Source organism: Lates calcarifer, linkage group LG9 (assembly GCF_001640805.2).
Source record: "Lates calcarifer isolate ASB-BC8 linkage group LG9, TLL_Latcal_v3, whole genome shotgun sequence".
Lineage (NCBI taxonomy): Eukaryota > Metazoa > Chordata > Actinopteri > Centropomidae > Lates > Lates calcarifer.
Genome location: NC_066841.1, coordinates 11,190,956 through 11,209,672, shown reverse-complemented (window position 1 = coordinate 11,209,672; position 18,717 = coordinate 11,190,956). Strand labels below are relative to the sequence as shown.

Below are 18,717 nucleotides of genomic sequence, written 5' to 3'. Positions count from 1 at the left end.
GAAATGTGGGGAAAAAAAAGACATATGTAGGATCAAGTAGAAAAAGGCACCAAAGTCAGTAATGTATTTCAAGTAGCACGACTGCTTTGTATTTTATTGCAACAAAAATTGCACCAAGGCTAGAGGGAGAAACAAATAGGAAAAAGAAAACTTATTTACAAAGGAAAGCAAAGTTTTGTCTACAAAAATTGGTGAGGAGGCTTAGTCACAAAGAGTAGTGGTATGGTTGGTAAAGGGAAAAAAAAAAGCCAACACTGACAGTACCACATTGAAGTCAAGGCAGCTTGCGGTTGACTTGTGTCCTCAGGCATCGCAGTCAGACAGGGCACATAGGGTGAGACAACTACAGCACAAATACTGAAAAATGTCCAAGAGACGCAGACAAGAATAAAGGAACGTATGATGTTACAGTGGAATTCCATGGGTCCTTTTAGTCTATAATGGTCAGCTTCTCACTTATACATTATTTTGTAAGACAGCAAGTGACAGATCCATAAACATTTCAGTCCAGTGTTTCCCCCAGGATATATATAATATATATTTTTTGCTGGGGTGGAAAGGCCTCTGAAACAGCATTTAGACCATGTGACATAAACTCTCCATCAAAACTAATTCTCTCTCAGGCAAAGAGGCCCTTCAGTGGTCAGAGAAACACTGTTTCAGTCCATGATCCCTCTTTACAGACCAAACAGCATGCTGCTGCAAGGCCAAGCTGCTACTGATGGCTTTGTGACTGGCATCTAGAGAAAGTTGAATTAAACTTATTAAAAAAAAGGTCCAGTCTAAGAACAACATAAAACAACAGTCAGATCCACTGAGTTGCAGATCACCCTGGTCCCTCTCCAGTACAGACTGGAGACAAAGGTTTTTTTTTTTGGTATGGCAAACATTTAAATCCAATAAACAAATCAACACAGCTATTCTTGGCCACTTGGCGCAATTCAGCCAAAGCCACATTTCTGCACTTGTTAAGTGAGAAGTCTTAAACAGCTCTGCCAATAGTGTTTAAGGCACTATTTGTTACCAAAGTGTGCAGTGAAGCAAAAAAGGAGGGGGGTGGGGGGTGGGGTAGCCAGAGGCTCACTCTCCCTCATTTATTTGCTCCCATTATTATTTTATGGCACATGGTTGCAAATACTGCAAAAAGCATTCATACGGTAACAAACATCAACACGTTTTCATCACTCGGCACACAACCAATCACTGATGACGCAGTACAAAGCGATAGAAGATGTTGGGATGCGTAGCACAGAGTCATCAGGTTATAAACACTGTGATTCCAGAAACTCCCTAATTCTTACAGGTGTAAAATGGAAACTACGACATCAGTTGTTTAAAGTGTTAGAAGGCATCCAAGATGAAGAACAAGATGAGGTTAAGTGTTTTGTTTTTGCTCATTGTCATTGGCACCAATGAAAAAAAATCAAACACACAAACAGTGATGGAAACAAATATCACAGGCCTTTTTTTCTACTAGTGTCATTGATAAAGGGGGGAAAATACAACTCGAATACATAAGACATGATCATTTCAAGAATGATTGGTGAAAAGTCACGTTAATCAAATATTGGCCCCTAGCCTCTCATTAAGGCCAAAAGACACTGTTCATTCATAGTTAAGGCTTTTCAATATTGCAAACTCTGTCAGACAACGTCTACAGACAGATTCCTTTGATTCCATCCACAATAACCACAGGCTTTAGTGTTTCAGAGTGTACTGTAGTGTGAACCTACACTCTGCTGCTGCTCTTCAGCAAGCTTTACCCTCAGCTCTCCAACATGAGCTTGGCGTGAACCACAGTTCATGCCTGTGCTCAGAAAAAAAGGGGTAGTGTAAGATACAGTATCAGTTTTCTGTCTTGGTGTTATAGACTTTTATGGCGCTACCTTTGAACAATGTCACTTATTTCTTTGACGGAGGACAGCAGCTTGCTGAAGTCCTGCTGTGCGTTGGCGCCCCCTGTGGCGGTGGGGCAGATCTGCAGCTCGCGCAGGCTGTTCTCAAGCTTGTTGATGGCCTCGCGGAAGGCGAACTTGTTCCTCATCTGCTGGATAGAGTCGACGAAGCTCATGCAGTATTTCGACAGGTTCTTGCCGGCCTCCAGCACGGCGCTGTGGCTGCCCGTCTGCTCCGAGTTGCGGCAAATGGCTGCGCGGAGCAGCTCGGTGCCCTCTAGCACCATCTCGCGCGTCACGGCCGAGTTGGGGGTGCGCTCGGAGCCCTGGCGGGGTGCAGTCTTGCGGAGGGAGCGCCGGGTGTTCACTAGGGGGATGAAAGCGGTGGGCGAGCTCTGTTCGCCAGGGGAGGTGAGGGAGGAAGAGAAGCCCCCTAGGCTCTGGCTGGAGAGGGAGGTGGTCACTGAAGTGGAGGAGGTGGAGGTCTTCAACGGTTGAGGTTTGGAGGTGGAGCCCAGGGGCAGCTTCTTGGAGCCCTCACTGAGTGGTGAGCGGGCTTGGTCACTGGCAGTGGTTGTGTGGTGGGGCTCTGAGACGGAGGGGAGGCCCTTAGCTTTGACGTCTGAGGTGGCGGATGACAGGGAGGGGTTTTCTTGAGTGGGGCTACGGGAGATCTTGCCCGTTTTGGCATTGGTGGGTGGTGGAGGTGGGGCTGGCTTGGGTTTCTGTAACTTTCCTCTTTCCCTGACAGATGAGGAGTCCACAGGGTGCTTGTGTCTGCGGGCTCTGCACTCTTCTCCAGCCGCTCCCAAAGCGGGGAACACGTTGGGTTTGAGGAGCTCAGCGTGGAGAGCGCTGGTTTTGGAGTTCTCTAGCCCTGGCACACCTGGTCTCCTGACCGCCTTGGGTGTCAAAGCCTGGGGACTGGAACCGGGGCTGGGATCAGTGTCTTTGCCTAGGAGGGCAGAGGAAACATCTGATGAGGTGTTCAGACGTGGCGGGGGAGTCAGGGTGCCCATCCGAGGGGCGCTCTCCCCCCCTTTCTGCTCACTGGTTCTCTTGCGTGGCAGAGCTGGCTTGCCGCCGAAGGTACCTGAGTCAAAGTGGCGCTGGCCCAAGTCTCGCGGCAGTGTCACAGACTTCCACTCGTTGCCATCTGAGCCAGTGGGCATGCTGGAGGACCAGAGAAAACGCTTCGAGTTGGACATGGATTCCTCCTCGCTGGGCGGTGTGGTAGCTGCCTTGCCTCCTGGGCCAGGCACTGCAGGAGCTCCCTTCTTCCTGGGGAACAGCGGTCCTGGGTAGGTAGGAGCCCCATTGGTGATGCCTCCTCCGCCATTATTGTTAGTACCCAGGAACTTGGAGTCAAGACCATGTGTGGTGTCATTAATGGCCAAAGATGCGCCGTTATTGAAGCTGTCACTGTCTCGAGGATCCGGAGTCACGACCCTTCTGTCAGGGTGGACGTCCATCTCTCTGAAGGACGAGCTGCGTTTGGGTGGAGCTGGTGCATTCTTTTTCTTTTTCTTGATGAGGCTGAGAAAACCACGTGCCTTGTCCTTGTCTTTGGGTAGCAGGCGGTCATCCTCGTTCAGGTTGCTGTCCAGAAGGGGCCGCTCTTTCCTGGGGAGCATGGGCGACGACACAGCTGCCTCTGGCTCCGTTGGGTCTGAGGAGGAGTACAGAAGAACCAGGGAACCATCAGTGATTAAGAAAAGTGAAATACTTCAAATGGTTTGAACAAAAACAATGGAAACTATTGTTGAAGAAAGGTGAGTGAATGTTTAAAAGGAGACTGAGCTGGCATGCAGTTGTTCCCAGAGCCAAAGAAAGTTGAGGGAGTGAACTCCACAAGCCTTAGCGTGTTCTGTGGTTACAGCCAAAGATCTCAGACTGCTTTTGATCTTACAGGGTTTAAAAAGGCCTTAACTCAAAGGGAAGCTAAAGGAAGTAAGTCATAAGGCAGCATTAAGGTGGTAACTTTAGCAAAGAACTATCTGCATAAACTGAAAAGCATTTCATTTTGCTCTTAACTTTTTATAGTACAGAGTTTAAAGTCTCTACAGTACATTTTATCAAGTGTTTTTTATTTGAGTAACAATTATCCCCATGCATTCACTGTTCATTTCACATATTCTTTTTCAGTTTAATAACAACTGTGAGGGACAACTTTACAACAAGGGCAGGAGGCACAGTGGGTGTGAGCGCGTCTCACCTGGACTATCTCCATCCCTGTTGTCCATGTTTTTGCGGAGGGTTCTGGTCTTGGTGGGCAGCTCTGGAGCCTGCTGGATGGAGCCTAAAGTCGCCTTCTTCCCTTTCTTGCCCAGCTCCTTTTCCACCTCTAAAAATACCCATACAGTTAGTTAACCAGTTACCAAACATCACCAACAAGAAAAGGTGCCTTTAACAAAAAAGAAAACAGAACTGACCGTCAGAGATGCTGGACTCCTGGAACATGGTTTCGAAGGCTTGGTGTGTTTCAGCAAAAGAGGGGCGTTCTGAAGGGTTCCACCTCCAACCTGACAGGATGGCAAAAAAACAAGAATTACAAAATTGCCTCCAAGTGCCTTTAACCACATTCTGGATAGATTTTTGGTACTCACAGGCCCTCATGAGCTCATAGACTTTCTCGGGGCAGCCCTCCGGTCGGTCCATGCGGTAGTCTTTCTCTAGCAGCTCGTAGACCTGGGACAGGTCAATGCCGGGGTAAGGAGACATGCCGTAGGTAGCGATTTCCCACAGCAGCACACCAAATGCTGAAGATGTAGGCACAAATTAGAAAGATGCCCAGAAGTAAATGACTGGAATGTAAAGTCATGGTAGGAATATTATAATGAGTAAAACCTTTTCCCTTTGTTGAATAAGAAATCAGCACTGGCTAAACAAGATCAGACTTACCCCAGACGTCAGATTTAATAGAGAACTTGTTGTAGGCCAGACTCTCTGGAGCGGTCCACTTGATGGGGAACTTGGCTCCGGCGTGAGCTGTGTAGGTGTCTCCTGTCATTAGCCTGCTCAGACCAAAGTCTGCAACCTTCACCAGGTGGTTCTCCCCCACCAGACAGTTACGGGCAGCCAAGTCCCTGCAGGAGCGATTACAGAGAGGAGAATGAGACATGAACAGGAGGCAAAAGAGGAATCCTGACTTCCTACAACCAAAAATAGACAGTAAAATAGTCCAAAAAATGCATTAGCTGATTTGAACACACATCCATTTGTAAGAAAAAAAAGAACATTAGAAGAATGATGAAGAGAAAGTAAGAAAAAAATATCTGTAGTGTGTCTTGTTACAACATTCACTGTTGAATTGGATTTCTACAGATGTTTTGTGTGGAGCGGAGTCACAAGCTGAGTCTTGTCAGGTTTAAAAATTAAAATGCAGTTTGGCAAATATGAAAGACATAAATCATCTCGTTGCTTCTAAAGGACCTTGTTAAACGTGCCAGAACAAACTAGCAACATTACAACATCGACTTCTCTGTGATACAAGCCTGTCCTCCTGTGAGAACAGATGGGAGAGTGAGAGGAAAGTTGCTCAGAAGAATGTGTTTTCTCTGGTATTCACGCAGCTCTGGCTGAGAGCTCAGTGGAGATCTGTAGTCAGGCTGCTGACACCAACAACTACTTAAGACTAAAATGAATTCTAGGTGAGGGCTCGGATTTAGTCCAAAACAGGATTTATTTTTTACACCCACCTGTGTATAAAGTTTTTTTTCTCCAGGTACTCCATGGCAGAGGAGATCTGCGTGGCCATGTGAAGCAGCACCACGGCGTTGACCTCTTCTCTGTTGCACTCTCTCAGGTAGTCTAGTAGGTTACCGTGGGTCATGAACTCTGTGATGATGTAGAACGGTGGCTCCCGTGTGCACACACCTGCCGAGGAAAGCAAGCCATCAATATTATCCGGAAATATTTTCTGTACTTTAGTTTGCTGCTTTTTTTTATCGTCCTATTCCTGTGAGACAGATTTTAGTGCATTCACACAGCACAAAGCGAGGGCTTTTTAATTTTACATACCTAACAGTTGTACCAGGTTGGGGTGTTTGATCTCTTTCATAACAGCAGCCTCCTTGAGAAACTCCTCCACCTCCATTGTATCCTCCTGGACAGAGTTGTTGGCAAAAAAGTGAGCCAAAGCCATAGGCTGGTTGCAGTTACATTCATATAACACCAGATGGTAGCATTATTCAGCCAAATTCAAGATTTGTAGCTGATACAATGTTGATTTGTGACAAGGGTGGGTGTCAAAATGTCACTGAAATTAATCCTCTCTGCATAAAGTCAACTGGGCGTGCAGGAATACATCCAAGCTTTTTTCTCGCACAGGCTTTTTTTCAACCCGCCTTCTTACCTTTAGTGTTTTGACCGCCACGGTGAGGTTGTACTTCTTCCAAACACCCTCATACACCTCCCCGTACTGGCCCCCTCCCAGCTTGTGCTTCATGGTAATGTCAGTGCGCTCCATCTCCCACTTGTCGTAGTTGGGGGAGACTCCGTAGATGGTGGGCTTGTTGCGCTTCGGCGCCGGGTAGTGCAGCGTGGTGATGAGGCCGTCGGCCACCGTGGAGTGGTGGTGCACTAGCTCCGCCAGTGTGTTGAAACGGCTTTCTGACGAGACGTACAGCTGGAGGGAAAAAAATATATATATATTTGAGTGGAACTACAGGAGGAGTCAGAATGTATAACAACTGTGATAATACAAATTTCTGAAATTCATTAAAATATCATAATATATATATTGATAATATATATCAACTCAACTACCATCTATACTTAATTTCCCAAATAAGACACAGGTTTACAGTAACCTTTCATTACATTATATCTGCTTGTGTTAATATGCGTTTAAATGATCATGGTCATAAAGAGAGGTCTCAGGCAACTCAAAAAAACTCACAAGGCATTTGTCAAGAAGCTGGTGGAGAGGCGGATATTGGTCAGGGCTCAGTGGACACAGTCTTTTTCATTGTCCAAGTCTTACATAACCTTAAAAATGATTTGCTCTACAATCTGCACTTTGCATTGCTTTACTTATGAACAGGCTCTTTGCGCAAGCCAAAGGCATGTGGAGGGAAAAGTGAAAAAGAACAACCTTGACTGTAGTGAAAAGACCTTTGAGATCTAAAGAGGATTTAATGGTCACTTGTCTGCAATCCTGGCTTAAACCAGGACCGTTTACTAAGAAAAAAAAGCAGTTTTCTTACAAACAAACTATAGTTATTCAGAGCAGTGTTAATCACAGAGTCAGCCTGAAACAAAGCTGCAGCTTGGGGGAGTGCTGAGGTAATCTCAAATTATTGGAGAAGTCTATCATACCAGACTCTTGAGTTGTAGCTCAGTGGGAGAATGGAAAACAATATGAGATGGGGAACTGAGTGTGTGTGCGCGCTGTCGCTCTCTGTATCTGTGTTCGTCCATTTGTTCTGTGTGTGTGTGTGTGCATACTTGGCTGCAACTGTCTGCACTAATGCATGTCTTAGCATGGGCGTCAGTGTCTGGCCGGCCTCACGTCTGCTGGCCATTATGAGCAGCACAGTGGTGGTTAGAGGCATTCTTGTCATAGCTGGAGTTCCTCGAGCTAGCTCACCTCGCTTCATCACAGACAGGAGGGTGACCCAGCCAAAATGGCAGCGGCTTCTTGACTGACATAGCAATTTGGGGGAATCCCGCACCAAGAAATTCAGCTATATGTACAGTGGTATTTTGGGGACAATAAAATAAAAATCGAATTGCAAGTTCTGTTAGTTCTGTGTTAGAAGCTTATGAATGATAGAAATCTGTGCCCTAGAATCCAACACTGCACTAAGCTGTTCTTGCAAGTACCTATGCCACTTTCTGAGTGTGTGATATACTCATCTCTTGCTATTCTCAAGTGTTGCACCAACTGAAAGGTTGATTATTGTACCTGACAAATTACTTTAAACCAATCAACTACAGCAGGTACAGAACAATGTGGAAGATTTTGCCATGCGCTGTAAGTAACTTCCTGCCTTTAGTCTAGCCATTAGTTTCATTTAGACCCCAACACATGTAAAGCAGCGCATCTGCAAGTCTTGAATTTTTTTACATTAGTTAGCAAGCATGTGTATTTTTGTTTCTGGTTGCACATTAACACATTTATAAACTACAAGTGAGACTGTTGCAGTAGATTTCACATGCAGAAGGCTGCTAGCCACAGGAGCTACTTATCAAACTCATGGTGGATAAGTGTCAATTTTAGAAAAACTAAAAGGAACTTGAATTATTGGTTCATTTATCTGTTAATTTTCTGCCACTTAGCTGCGTCTCGGTCATATTAAATGGTTAATTATATTACTAGGATTTATTGTCATATACCGTTGGAAAGTACTGATGAAAATGTGATATAAATGCCAAATAAATTCATGTACTAAAATAACTGTGGGGCCTTATTGTCCCTACAGGTTTTCAGCCATTCTTGGACTGGTATGACCATGGCAGCCATATAAATACCATACAAACTGTCGTAAGATAATATGCGTGATGGGATTATTTTGACAAAAACTCACCACTATTGTTTCAGCTGTCTTTACCATTTCATTGGTAGAAACCTTTGTATGTGTCTGCGTTTCCACTGATGCCTACCTTGCCGTCAGATGCAGTGTTAATCCTGTAATGGTAGACTCTCCCCTCGTACCGCAGAGAGATGGACCTCTGGCCGGGGCTGCTCTCGCTCTCGCGGACCAGAAAGCTTCCGTTGATGCCCGAGCTGAGCAGGTACTCTGCAGCGTTGCGTGACACAGGTCCATGGTACCAGCTGTGCTTCTCCAGGCTGTTGACCGGTGTGATGTAGTTGGACGGCACCCAACCCTGGCCATTCTTGGTCTGTGCCTCGCACCACTCGCCGTTGTGGTTGTAACCCAGCACACGCAGCTTCTCTCCTGGTCAACATGTGAGATTGAAATGAAAAAAATATCCAGGCTAATTGTGGCTGAGGTACCTCGTTGGCTGCATACACATACTTTAATATTATTTTAATGGTCAGAGAACATTCCTGTGATTTTGAAAAGAATATTTCCACAGCTGGGACTGTTGTAAAGCTTCCATATTCTTTGAATTGAGTAACAGGCTACCATAACATGGACACTGTGCGAGAGCTGAACTCAGCATGTTTTGAGTCAGACATGAAGGAATCCACTGTATCTAATGTCATCTTTCCTTAGGTCAGGAACTCAGGGGCTTTCTTTTTCCACTGGGCATTTAGTGACTAAACTCGGGAAATTTATTTCTTTACTTCAGACTGGAAAGAAGAAAAAAAATAGATTTAAATGATACATGTTAAATTATAAAAGTAGCCAATTTTGTTGGCCAAACGTGAAATTTAAATAGTTGCATATTCCAAATTATTTGGCAATATTGACCAAAAGTAAAATTAACCTTTTTCGTGCAATGGATCATCTTAGATTGAAACTGAAAATTAATGTTGCATGGGACATTTTCCTGTTTATTCCGGTGCATATGTTCTCTCCTTCCTTCCTCTGTTTGTCTGTGTGATCCATCTGTGGTATTGTTTTACAGTTGGTTCAATGGGAAAAAAAAAAAAAAAACACACGGGTGAGACCATCGTCAGGAAGTGGGAGTCAGACGGGGATGAAGACAGAGAGGGAAAGATACGGGATAATGGGAAGAAAATAAACAGATTCCCAGGATGATTCATAACCTTATCAAGATTTAACGGTTCTCTAGAAGTGCAGGTCATTTTCTGTGTCATTTCTAACATCCACCAATATAAACAGCTGTCAAAAATGTAAAAATGAATTGGGATTACTGCCATATTGATTCAACCATCCCCCAAAACCCTGTTGCAAAATGGTTTGAATGACTGCATTATTTTCCCTCTTTTCCTCACCTTTGGTAATGCTGAGTGTGTTGTCACCACTGGCCACAAAATCATAGAGTGCCACAAACAGGTTGGGGTCATTCTCGCTGGGTCCAGCCAACAGGTTCTCTTTGGAGTTCCAACGGGCTGCCTCTGTCAGACCCTGACCCTCAAAGTCTGGTCTTTGGAGAGCTTCTGTGAAAATATACAAATAAAAGGAGAATCAGAAAATCAGAACACATGTAGGTGACTAAAATATGAGGGAAAACATCAAACAATGCATTTCTGAAAGGGAGACTGAGGGAGTTCTGTAGGCGTTTGTTTGGTATGCGGCGGCTTTGTGAAGCAGTTTTTTCCCATAGAGCTGATGGATGATTCAGCAACAATGTCAACTCTCAGCCTCTCCATTTATCATTTCAACTCTTCCTTCAACTGCGCCTTGCCCCGACAAGCAGGTCATCAGCTGTGATCCCACCGTGGGATTAGAGCAATAAACGTGATCATGTGACCTGCCGTGTCCCTGCTGTCCCTGCAACTTTTCATTTCCTGGATTATCCCCTGCTTAGTTTTCATTTTCTTAAATACCTAGACAACTACCACACATCAGACCATGAGAATGTGTCTCAGCAAGAATCCTCACTGTAACTGTAAAATGGATGGGCTTGCACCCACAGGTAATGACCTCAGAATGCTTTAACTTACAGTTATGTTAATTACAGTTAAACTGAAGGCTAAATTATAAAATGTGAGTAATGGAAAGAATGAGGATAAAATCTGAAGATAGTGTTTAAGGCGAACAGAGAAAAGGAGAGAGTGAAGTGAAAAGAGAACTTTTAACAGTTCAGTTTGGCCTAAACATGAGCTTGACTGTGTGGCTTGCTCAGCTTTTGTCACACATTTCATCCCCCCAGGTGTAAGAAAATAGCAAAAGAGTCAAAAAAAAAAGAAAAAAAAAAGTGATGAAGCAATCTTCCAACTCTCCACAATTATAGTATGACTGGAACAGTTAGGGGCTAGCTACTAGCACAAGACAAACTTGAGTATTATTCTCCAGACTTAGCAATGCATATGCTTTGCATTGTGTCAAAATTACAGTATAGTGTATGTATTAGTGTATGTAATAGTTTTGGGAAATGAGGAAATGCCTGGTTTGAAAGTTGCTTTAACAGCAAAGCACAGTGCGACAGACAAATAACAATGGGACATCCTGTGACCTGTGGAGTCTGGGGATTTGGTAACACTGGACAATAAATACTGACTGATTCCCATCAACAACTGTAAAGGTATTGAGGAAAAACTAAATTCAACTCAACCAGGAACAACAGTCTGAGGGAAGATTTTAGCTTTAGACAAAGGTACTGTGATTTATACAGTAGGAGTCTGTGGCATGTCCTAAAGGCTAAGTAAGATAAAAAGAAGCAGCCGATAATGTGTTTGATTATTGCCAACTGGGAATTACAGTGGAAAGTTTTGTTATCAAGGGACGCCACATAAACAAGACTGGCTGTGATCTTTGTAGGTGTATGTGCATAATTTTAAAGTCCAAAAAAGTCCCCAGTAACACTGAAGACCCCAGTGAGAGATGGTTTCAATCCCAGCACCGTCCTGCAGTCATAAACCTTGAGTTTCAGCTTTCACCAAAGGTATTTAAACCGGAACACATATTTGGACCTAAGAAGTCCCAGTGATGTGTTGAGTTTCACAGACCATTATATTAACAATATTTTTCTCAGGATAGCTCAGTAGCACACAGACGCAGACCTCTGCCAACATTTCTGAAATGCAGGTCACAGTCTGATAAAACCTAAAACCAGCTGTTTTTAATGTATGCATCATATCATCTCAGTGTACCTCAGGCAGGAAAACTCACCTACATGCAAGCCAGATGTACAAGTTATCCATTGTATCATCTCTGTCAACAGAAAACTGTATATCTCTAAGTTCTGATGCTTTGGTGTTTTCTTCTACCGCTTAAACTCATAAAACCCTTCCAAAACATACTGGATTCACTTGATTATGTCTAAAACACAACACTGTCAAGGCTGCTTTTCTGAAAAGGTTATATTTTGGATTTCAAAGCTTTTCAACCCACATTATGTAAGCGGATGATAGTTGAGACAAATTCCACAGATCTACAATGTGATCATCAATGTGAAATCTCCTGATGTATCTTTGCAGACATATTTGCTTGTGGAAGAAGTTTTATGGTGTGTCTAAAGGAGGCTGAAGTGTAAAAGCAGCCAGAAATATCAGGAACCTTAACTTGGGGAAAAGGACAGTATGTACTGAGTGATAAAGGCACAGCTGGACTTGGTGGAAACAGCGCAGAGAATTTACAGCAGAGTCACATGCACCCTCTCATGATAATTTTGACTGTTGTCGAATACAGAGCAGCAAGCGACTGCCAATAACTTCAGTCTAACCCCAAGCTTTAAATGTGTTTGAGTCCACCCCAGTCGGAGGAGCTTTAGCGTTCCAGCCACACATTACAAAAACTAGTATAACCCTGAGGAAGTAAAGAGAACATATGTGGCCAAGAGCCAGTCACATGACATTGTTGACAACTTGCAGGCATCACTGTGCTGGGAGGCTGGTGAAAGACTTTCGCACAGCCTCTCCTGCCAAGCTAGGCTCGCCAGCCTTAACACAGTCAGACAATCAAAGCCAAATGTGGTGCTTCTTTTAGGTCACAAACCTGCCATTTTGCCTGCGAGAACATGCCAGATTTGATTTTGTCTGGAGCATACTGCCCAACTCAGACTCTCATATTTATGTGGGTTCCATGGTTAAGAAACAGAAAAACCAAAAGGCCCTTTAGCAAAGCACCACTCTGAAGCACAACACGCCAGTTTTCATTAAGCATTAGATCTAAGCCTGAGAATACAGTCATGCAACAAGATCACCATTATGATATATGTTCAACATCTGAAAGACCTGAAAACGATCACTCAGTTCACTGGCATCTTGAAAATGTGTGACAAGGTTTTGTGTCATCTTGTTTTGCTAAATTAGCCAGTTTCACAAAAAAAGAAACTTGCCTTTAACTTGTTTGGATCCTGTCTTGGAGTCACAGTTTAGATTTATTAAAAATATGATGGTAAAATCCATGGTTCAATACAAATACTGGTGAGAAACTCATTGTACCTTATGCTAAAAAAAAAAAAATCTTAAGTATCTCTTTAAACACAGTTTCAACAAAGTTAGTACTGGCTTACACTGGATAAGGGCTTAGGATATGTTGTCACTCGCATTTGTGAATCAATGGCGAATAAAAAAATTATAATAATAACAGCCAGATTTCCACTTTATTTTATCCCTTGGTTACATAAACAAGAGAAGTGTGTTCCCAATAAATACTGTAGATGTGCAAAAAATTACAAATCAACAAGTCGAACACACAGCTGTGTTTTGTCAGATTTGGGCTGAAGCTGAGAAAAGAGATTGAGCAAGATATAAAAGAAAACCGATAAGCAGGAACCAGAGAGCGAGCAAGACGATAGACCATATGTCCAGAGTTTGGCCCGGTCATAAAGTGTGTGGGAAGCGCATGTGAGCAGCCCATGCCACACATGTCCACTTTACGGGCCACAAATACCACAGCTCTTTGTGAGAGGGTGACAGCACACTGACACATGGGCCAAAAAACACACACTCAGAGGGAGGAGAAGAGAAAAGTCGTATGAAAAAGGAGACTTGGGAGGTAAGAATGAGAAAGACCCTTTATCAGACTGCAGCTCTCCTGAGTTGCGCGGTGGGAGAAATTACACCATGTCCTGGCTGCGTTATTGAGATGACACTCGAAATGATTAAATATGTGTGGAACGTGTAAAGAACTCATAGCTATGACGGCACAGAAACTCACACACTGACGCAAGACAGAAATTTCTTCAAAAACCAGACTATTACTAAATTACTATTACTAAAAAAAATATACAAATTTAAAACTTCAGGTCTGGTTTCACTTGCTCCTGACTTTTGAGGGCCCTGCTAGTTTTGATTCCAGTCATCTTAAAATGAGCTGATTTACACTTTGGACGAAAAGGCAAAGGCAGTTAACTACCTGGCACAACAGAAACCAGCTGCAGCCTGGGACCAAAACCGTGAATCTATATAGCAGTGTGGTCCACCTCCATGAAGTCGGCCCTTGTCCCAAACTGCATATTTCTGAGGGCTGAGAAATGGAAAACCTCGCGCTTACATATTTCTCTTGCATCACCTGTCATCACCTGAGCGGGAGGTAGTAGAGAACAAGGCATGCTGATTCAGATCATGTGATATGGGGGAGATATTATGTGATGTAGGATGTTCAGACCAGAGCAGTGCAAACAAGGCAACTACCATCATATAGAATAACTTTCAGGCATCATTAAATAAAACTCAAATAGCATTTTCCTGCTATTATGCTGAGAGATCTTTATTCTAAAATCTTACTACTTGGAGCCAGTGGCGAATAAGGCCTCCAGCTCTGTTGAAGTATGTCAGGACAGAAAGTTAAATGTGGAGTGGATCATCATCTCAGCATGAGATTTGCTGTGCCTTCTACCATATGGTCTGAAAATTAGAGACTCTTTATCACTGTCATCCACTTCAGTGGAGAGCGTACCAGGACTATTAACTCTATTAAATCATTTCGTTGGCACACATAAGACTTGACTGAGTCTTCCATTACAATTCAATTGCCATGCTGATTATGTACAGACTCAGCGTGCCCTAGATTTCTTCAAATTCCCCTCGTGTTTTGGACATCATGGGCAAATCAATTACCTCCTTTATCTGTGACCAGGACAGTCTAATTAGAGGCAATGGAAAATAAGCTCTCATAGTCCAAAGAAATGTGGAATAAGTACATCTACACTATCTGTGTATCTAAATTCTTTATGGAAGCAGTACACAACAGCCAAGCACTAGAACATGGCAGAGGACTGAAAAGGCGAGCGCAGACTGAGATTAGATCCCCTCTCCTCATAAACAAGAGTTAAGTGGGACACAGCCAGGAGTCAGATTTCCTTGTATTCTCTTCTCCGTCTCTTTTTCCACTTCTTTCCTCTGCAGCTAGCCAGTGTGTCTGGCCTCCCTCACCCTCCCCTGTGCTTGCTCTCCACTTTCTCCTCCCCATTCTTCAGTTTCCACAGTCCAGAAATCATTGTTCAGACTTACTTTACTTGATACTTCATATTTTATCCTTCTCCCTTCTCCTAAGCCCCTGCTCCCCACCCCAACCCCCCGACATCTCTACTTTGATTTTTGTTTACATTTCCTCAATGTTAACTTTAAAATCACAGCCCAAGCTAAGAGGCAACCCCATAACGGTCGCTAAATATTCTTACCTTCCAAGTAACAGCTGGAGGAGGACGAGAGGCCTTTCTTAGATTTACACCCCACCAATTTCAGGCATATCTCCAACATTTTCATTTGTTTTCTTTCCTTTCCCGCTTGAAAGTTTTGTTGCTTGTTCAAATCAGACGTCCCTCGAACGTTTCCCCTCTACATGTGTCCAACAGAAGTAAAATTCAAACACAGGGAAAAAACTGAAAGGAAAGAAGAAACAGCACCGAGCCAAAATAGGTGATGAAATATACTAGCTTTCTTTTCCTCAGTCCTTCCAGCAGCTGTAAATCCTCTTTTTCTCCTTGCTCCTTTCTGAAACAAAAAAGCGGAGTCCGCTGTCCGGCAAAGTCTACCAACTTTCTCTTCTGAGCGTCTCCATGTTTTTTTTCCCCCCTCTTTGGCTTTTGGGCTTTTGGTTAGCTCCACTTTTGTAAGACACAACAACTATCCAAAAAGCGTGGGTTTGGTCCAAAAGCTTGCTAGGCTTACAGATGTGTCAGTTGAGTGGGCAGTAGGGCAGTCTGAGCGGTGCCATTCCTCTCTCCTGTCCCCTGTGTGAGTGTGTATCTGAGGCACAGGGACTACTCATGCTACAGCTGCCAACAAAGGGCCTCTTTCAGGCTCAGCCTGCTGCACTCGGTGACATCAGCTGAGCCGTCCCACCTCCAGCAGCAAACACACAATGAGAGGGAGAGAGGGCTACCACACACACATACACGGCCATTCACCGAGAGGAATACAAACAACAGCACACCAGCACCCAAACTTCAACCCAACATATGAGATAGAAGATCCAGAGGTCTCATTTAAAACTTTGACTGAAGTTTAGATTCTGTATGGACCTTAAATAGTTTTCCTCTCTTTCTGTTGAAGTCATGAGATGATTACAAGAAGCTCCTCCTCCAACTTGTTAACCCCCCTTCCCCCTCTCACACTGTCTCTCTGCCTCTCTCTCTTCCTCTCAGCCATGCTTTTTCCCTCTCTCCAGTCTGAAATGTTTACAGGTTAAAGAATCGCTTCTGGAAACAGGCCTGTGTTGTTAAAGACATAGCTGAAACTCCCAATCATTGGCAGCTAACAGGGAGCAAAGTATAACCTTTACCAGTCTCCTCTGGACTTCACACAAGGCTCATTTGCCACGAGCTATTCCAAATGGGAATGAAGTAAGCAATGTGTTTAAATGCATCAAAATGAGAGTATTTTATTTTCTGATCGTTACAGAAACATGTCTGACCATGTGATTTTAGACAGCAGCAGTGGTTTGGCCATATCTGGAGGGAACAAATAATCCTTGGCAGGAGGAAAGCACTCTTGCGACACATTATAACTTTATATCTCTCTCTTTTCTATCTTTTCTTAGCTGTCTCTAAGTGTAGTAATATACTTTTTCAGTTTAGTCATATCTCTGTACTAAATCTACTGAAAGTAAAACCAATAAAAAATTTGTAACTATAAATGTGATTGTAAATGTCTCTCTATCTAAATAAACAATGAAAAATCTAAGCAAAATCCAGGCATTAGAAAACCTATTTTTTTTCAAATACTGGCACTTAATTCTGAAATCCTTTCCTCTTTTGCTCCAGCAGACTTTTGTGAATATTTCTGCTCAACATTAAATTCTGCTAGAATGTTTTTTCTCCCATTCTTTATTACAGACCACCACAATTGTGTATTTCTTTAACTTAATTAAATTATAGTAGGCCATCTACTGGGGGCGAAGAAAACTTCATGAACACCCATATAACCTAATGCAATTCAAAACATCACCCACCAAACAAATAACTGTATTTGTGAACCTCATGCTTTTGTTGTCAGAGATTATTCCACTCTTCAACAATTTAAAAGATGGTGTAGTTTATTCTTTATTGCAGGATACTGTTATGCCTTTCTGTTATTTTGTCCACTCATGTTAGATGGGCTGAAAGGATTATTGATCGTCATTACACTCAAGACTGAAACCACAAAGGAAACAAAAGCAGCTGTAATCTGCTGACTCTGTCTGGCAAATATTTTTTCCTTTTAAATGACAAACATCCTCGTCTGTGTGTACATGTTTGACTTCAGAGATAAGAGGTCCAGTCAAGTGGGCAATTACCCACTGGCAGGAGGCTAGCCTGATGACACCATGCAAACAGCATGGGTGCCAAGCCAGTTTACTGGTTGACCAGGTCACTGGAATTTCCAATCAGAGGGCAACAGCACTGACTAAAATATGCCCATACAGAGAAGTATATGAGGCACAAAGGCTTGTAAGCCCTTTAGTTTTGGCAAAATGAAGTCTTTATCTATGATGGCAGTTGACTGGCAGAAACTTAATGTCAACCAAAAGCCCTAGTGTACAATATAAATAAATTCTGAAAGTGAAAACATTTTCTCCATTCCATTTCAATGAAGGTAAAGTAAATATTATAAACACCCTCAGTAAAAGAATATACAAGCTCTAAAATGAGCATAGAGTTGAATCAACACCTCGACTGGACATTCGAACATGTAGGAAAGATTTACTGAAGGTCTGGTGCGTTATACTGCAGTAGTTTTAGCTGACTATACTGACAGTCAGAAATCTTTGTTGGTTTGAAAACAAAATAGGATACAAGACAAGTAGGGAGACAAACCTCTCAAATCTAAGTACATCTTAAGGTTGGACCATCACTGGACTGGATTTCAAACTGCACCAACATTTTTAAACAACTTCATCTGGTACTAAAAACTGTTAAGTCTCGACAAATGATTCATTGCTATGCGTACAACAAGGAGAACTCTGACAAGAACAAAGGGAAAAGAGAAGAAGAATAAATAAATCCAAAAGATAAGGCAATGCTTGTCTGAGCAATGGGCTGGTTACAAAACATTTTGTTATGCATGGTATTATTGCCTGAGTATATGCGCAAGTCTGAAAATGACTGAACTTGTAAATTTAATTAAGAGATCTTATGATGTATAGATTACATGTTATTTATTCAAGAGCAAAATATGAGAATGCACAGGCATTTTTAAACATTCATGCTTAAAAACACACTGTAAAATGCAGCGAATTCAAGGATTGATTGATGAAGGAAGAGAGCTCATTAAACTGACACTCAGGCAGATCTCTAGAGTATGCTAGCCTGAAGCATTATGCGCAGCTACAACAGTGACATTTGGAAAAGTCCTACTCCATGTGAGTCTGGAAAAGGTGCTCTCTAAATCAGACCTTGTCAATATGCAACCCACCTCTGCAGCAAGAGGCTAGATGGTATGATGTATAAAAGGAGCGAGAACACGGGGAGCAACTCATACACAAATTCTCCTCAAAAATTCTTTACACAACAACTTTTGGCAAGCTGCTTCATTCCTGCTTGACTGCCTAACTTTAATACCTCATAGTTGTGAAAAACTGAGACAAGACAATTGATTCAAGGCGACAGGTTTGGAGGTCACTACAGATGGTGTATAATGGATCACTTAGCCTGGTCAGATTGAGCCAGATCATTCCAAATAGTGATGGCCAGAGATGTGCGTCAGGTTTACTGACTCAAAGCTGGTGCAGTCAAGACAAAGATTTTTATTTGAACTGGGAAAAATCCAAACAACTCCAACTCACCAGTGACTCTAGGAGTCAGAGGAAAACAAATACATCAATATTATGGGTCAGACACGGACTGACCTAACACT

The 18,717-nt window shown here is 42.9% G+C and overlaps 1 protein-coding gene across 2 annotated transcripts in view; it reads right to left on the bottom strand.

Annotated features, from left to right (window-relative positions):
- Positions 1-62: 62 nt before the first annotated feature.
- abl1 (c-abl oncogene 1, non-receptor tyrosine kinase) overlaps positions 63-18,717 on the bottom strand; it is a 32,801-nt gene continuing 14,146 nt past the window's right edge. The window contains exons 1-11 of one of the 2 annotated variants that reach the window (XM_018685200.2): positions 15,063-15,895; positions 9,766-9,930; positions 8,502-8,797; positions 6,250-6,522; positions 5,916-6,000; positions 5,594-5,771; positions 4,797-4,981; positions 4,502-4,654; positions 4,328-4,417; positions 4,111-4,239; positions 63-3,564 (exon numbers count right to left, since the gene is read on the bottom strand). In XM_018685200.2, the coding sequence (XP_018540716.1) occupies positions 1,883-3,564; positions 4,111-4,239; positions 4,328-4,417; positions 4,502-4,654; positions 4,797-4,981; positions 5,594-5,771; positions 5,916-6,000; positions 6,250-6,522; positions 8,502-8,797; positions 9,766-9,930; positions 15,063-15,147 (3,321 nt within the window). In that variant the 5' untranslated portion in view covers positions 15,148-15,895 and the 3' untranslated portion in view covers positions 63-1,882. Of the gene's footprint in view, positions 3,565-4,110; positions 4,240-4,327; positions 4,418-4,501; positions 4,655-4,796; positions 4,982-5,593; positions 5,772-5,915; positions 6,001-6,249; positions 6,523-8,501; positions 8,798-9,765; positions 9,931-15,062; positions 15,896-18,717 lie in introns of those variants that run through there. The other variant, XM_018685199.2, reaches the window with a different exon arrangement.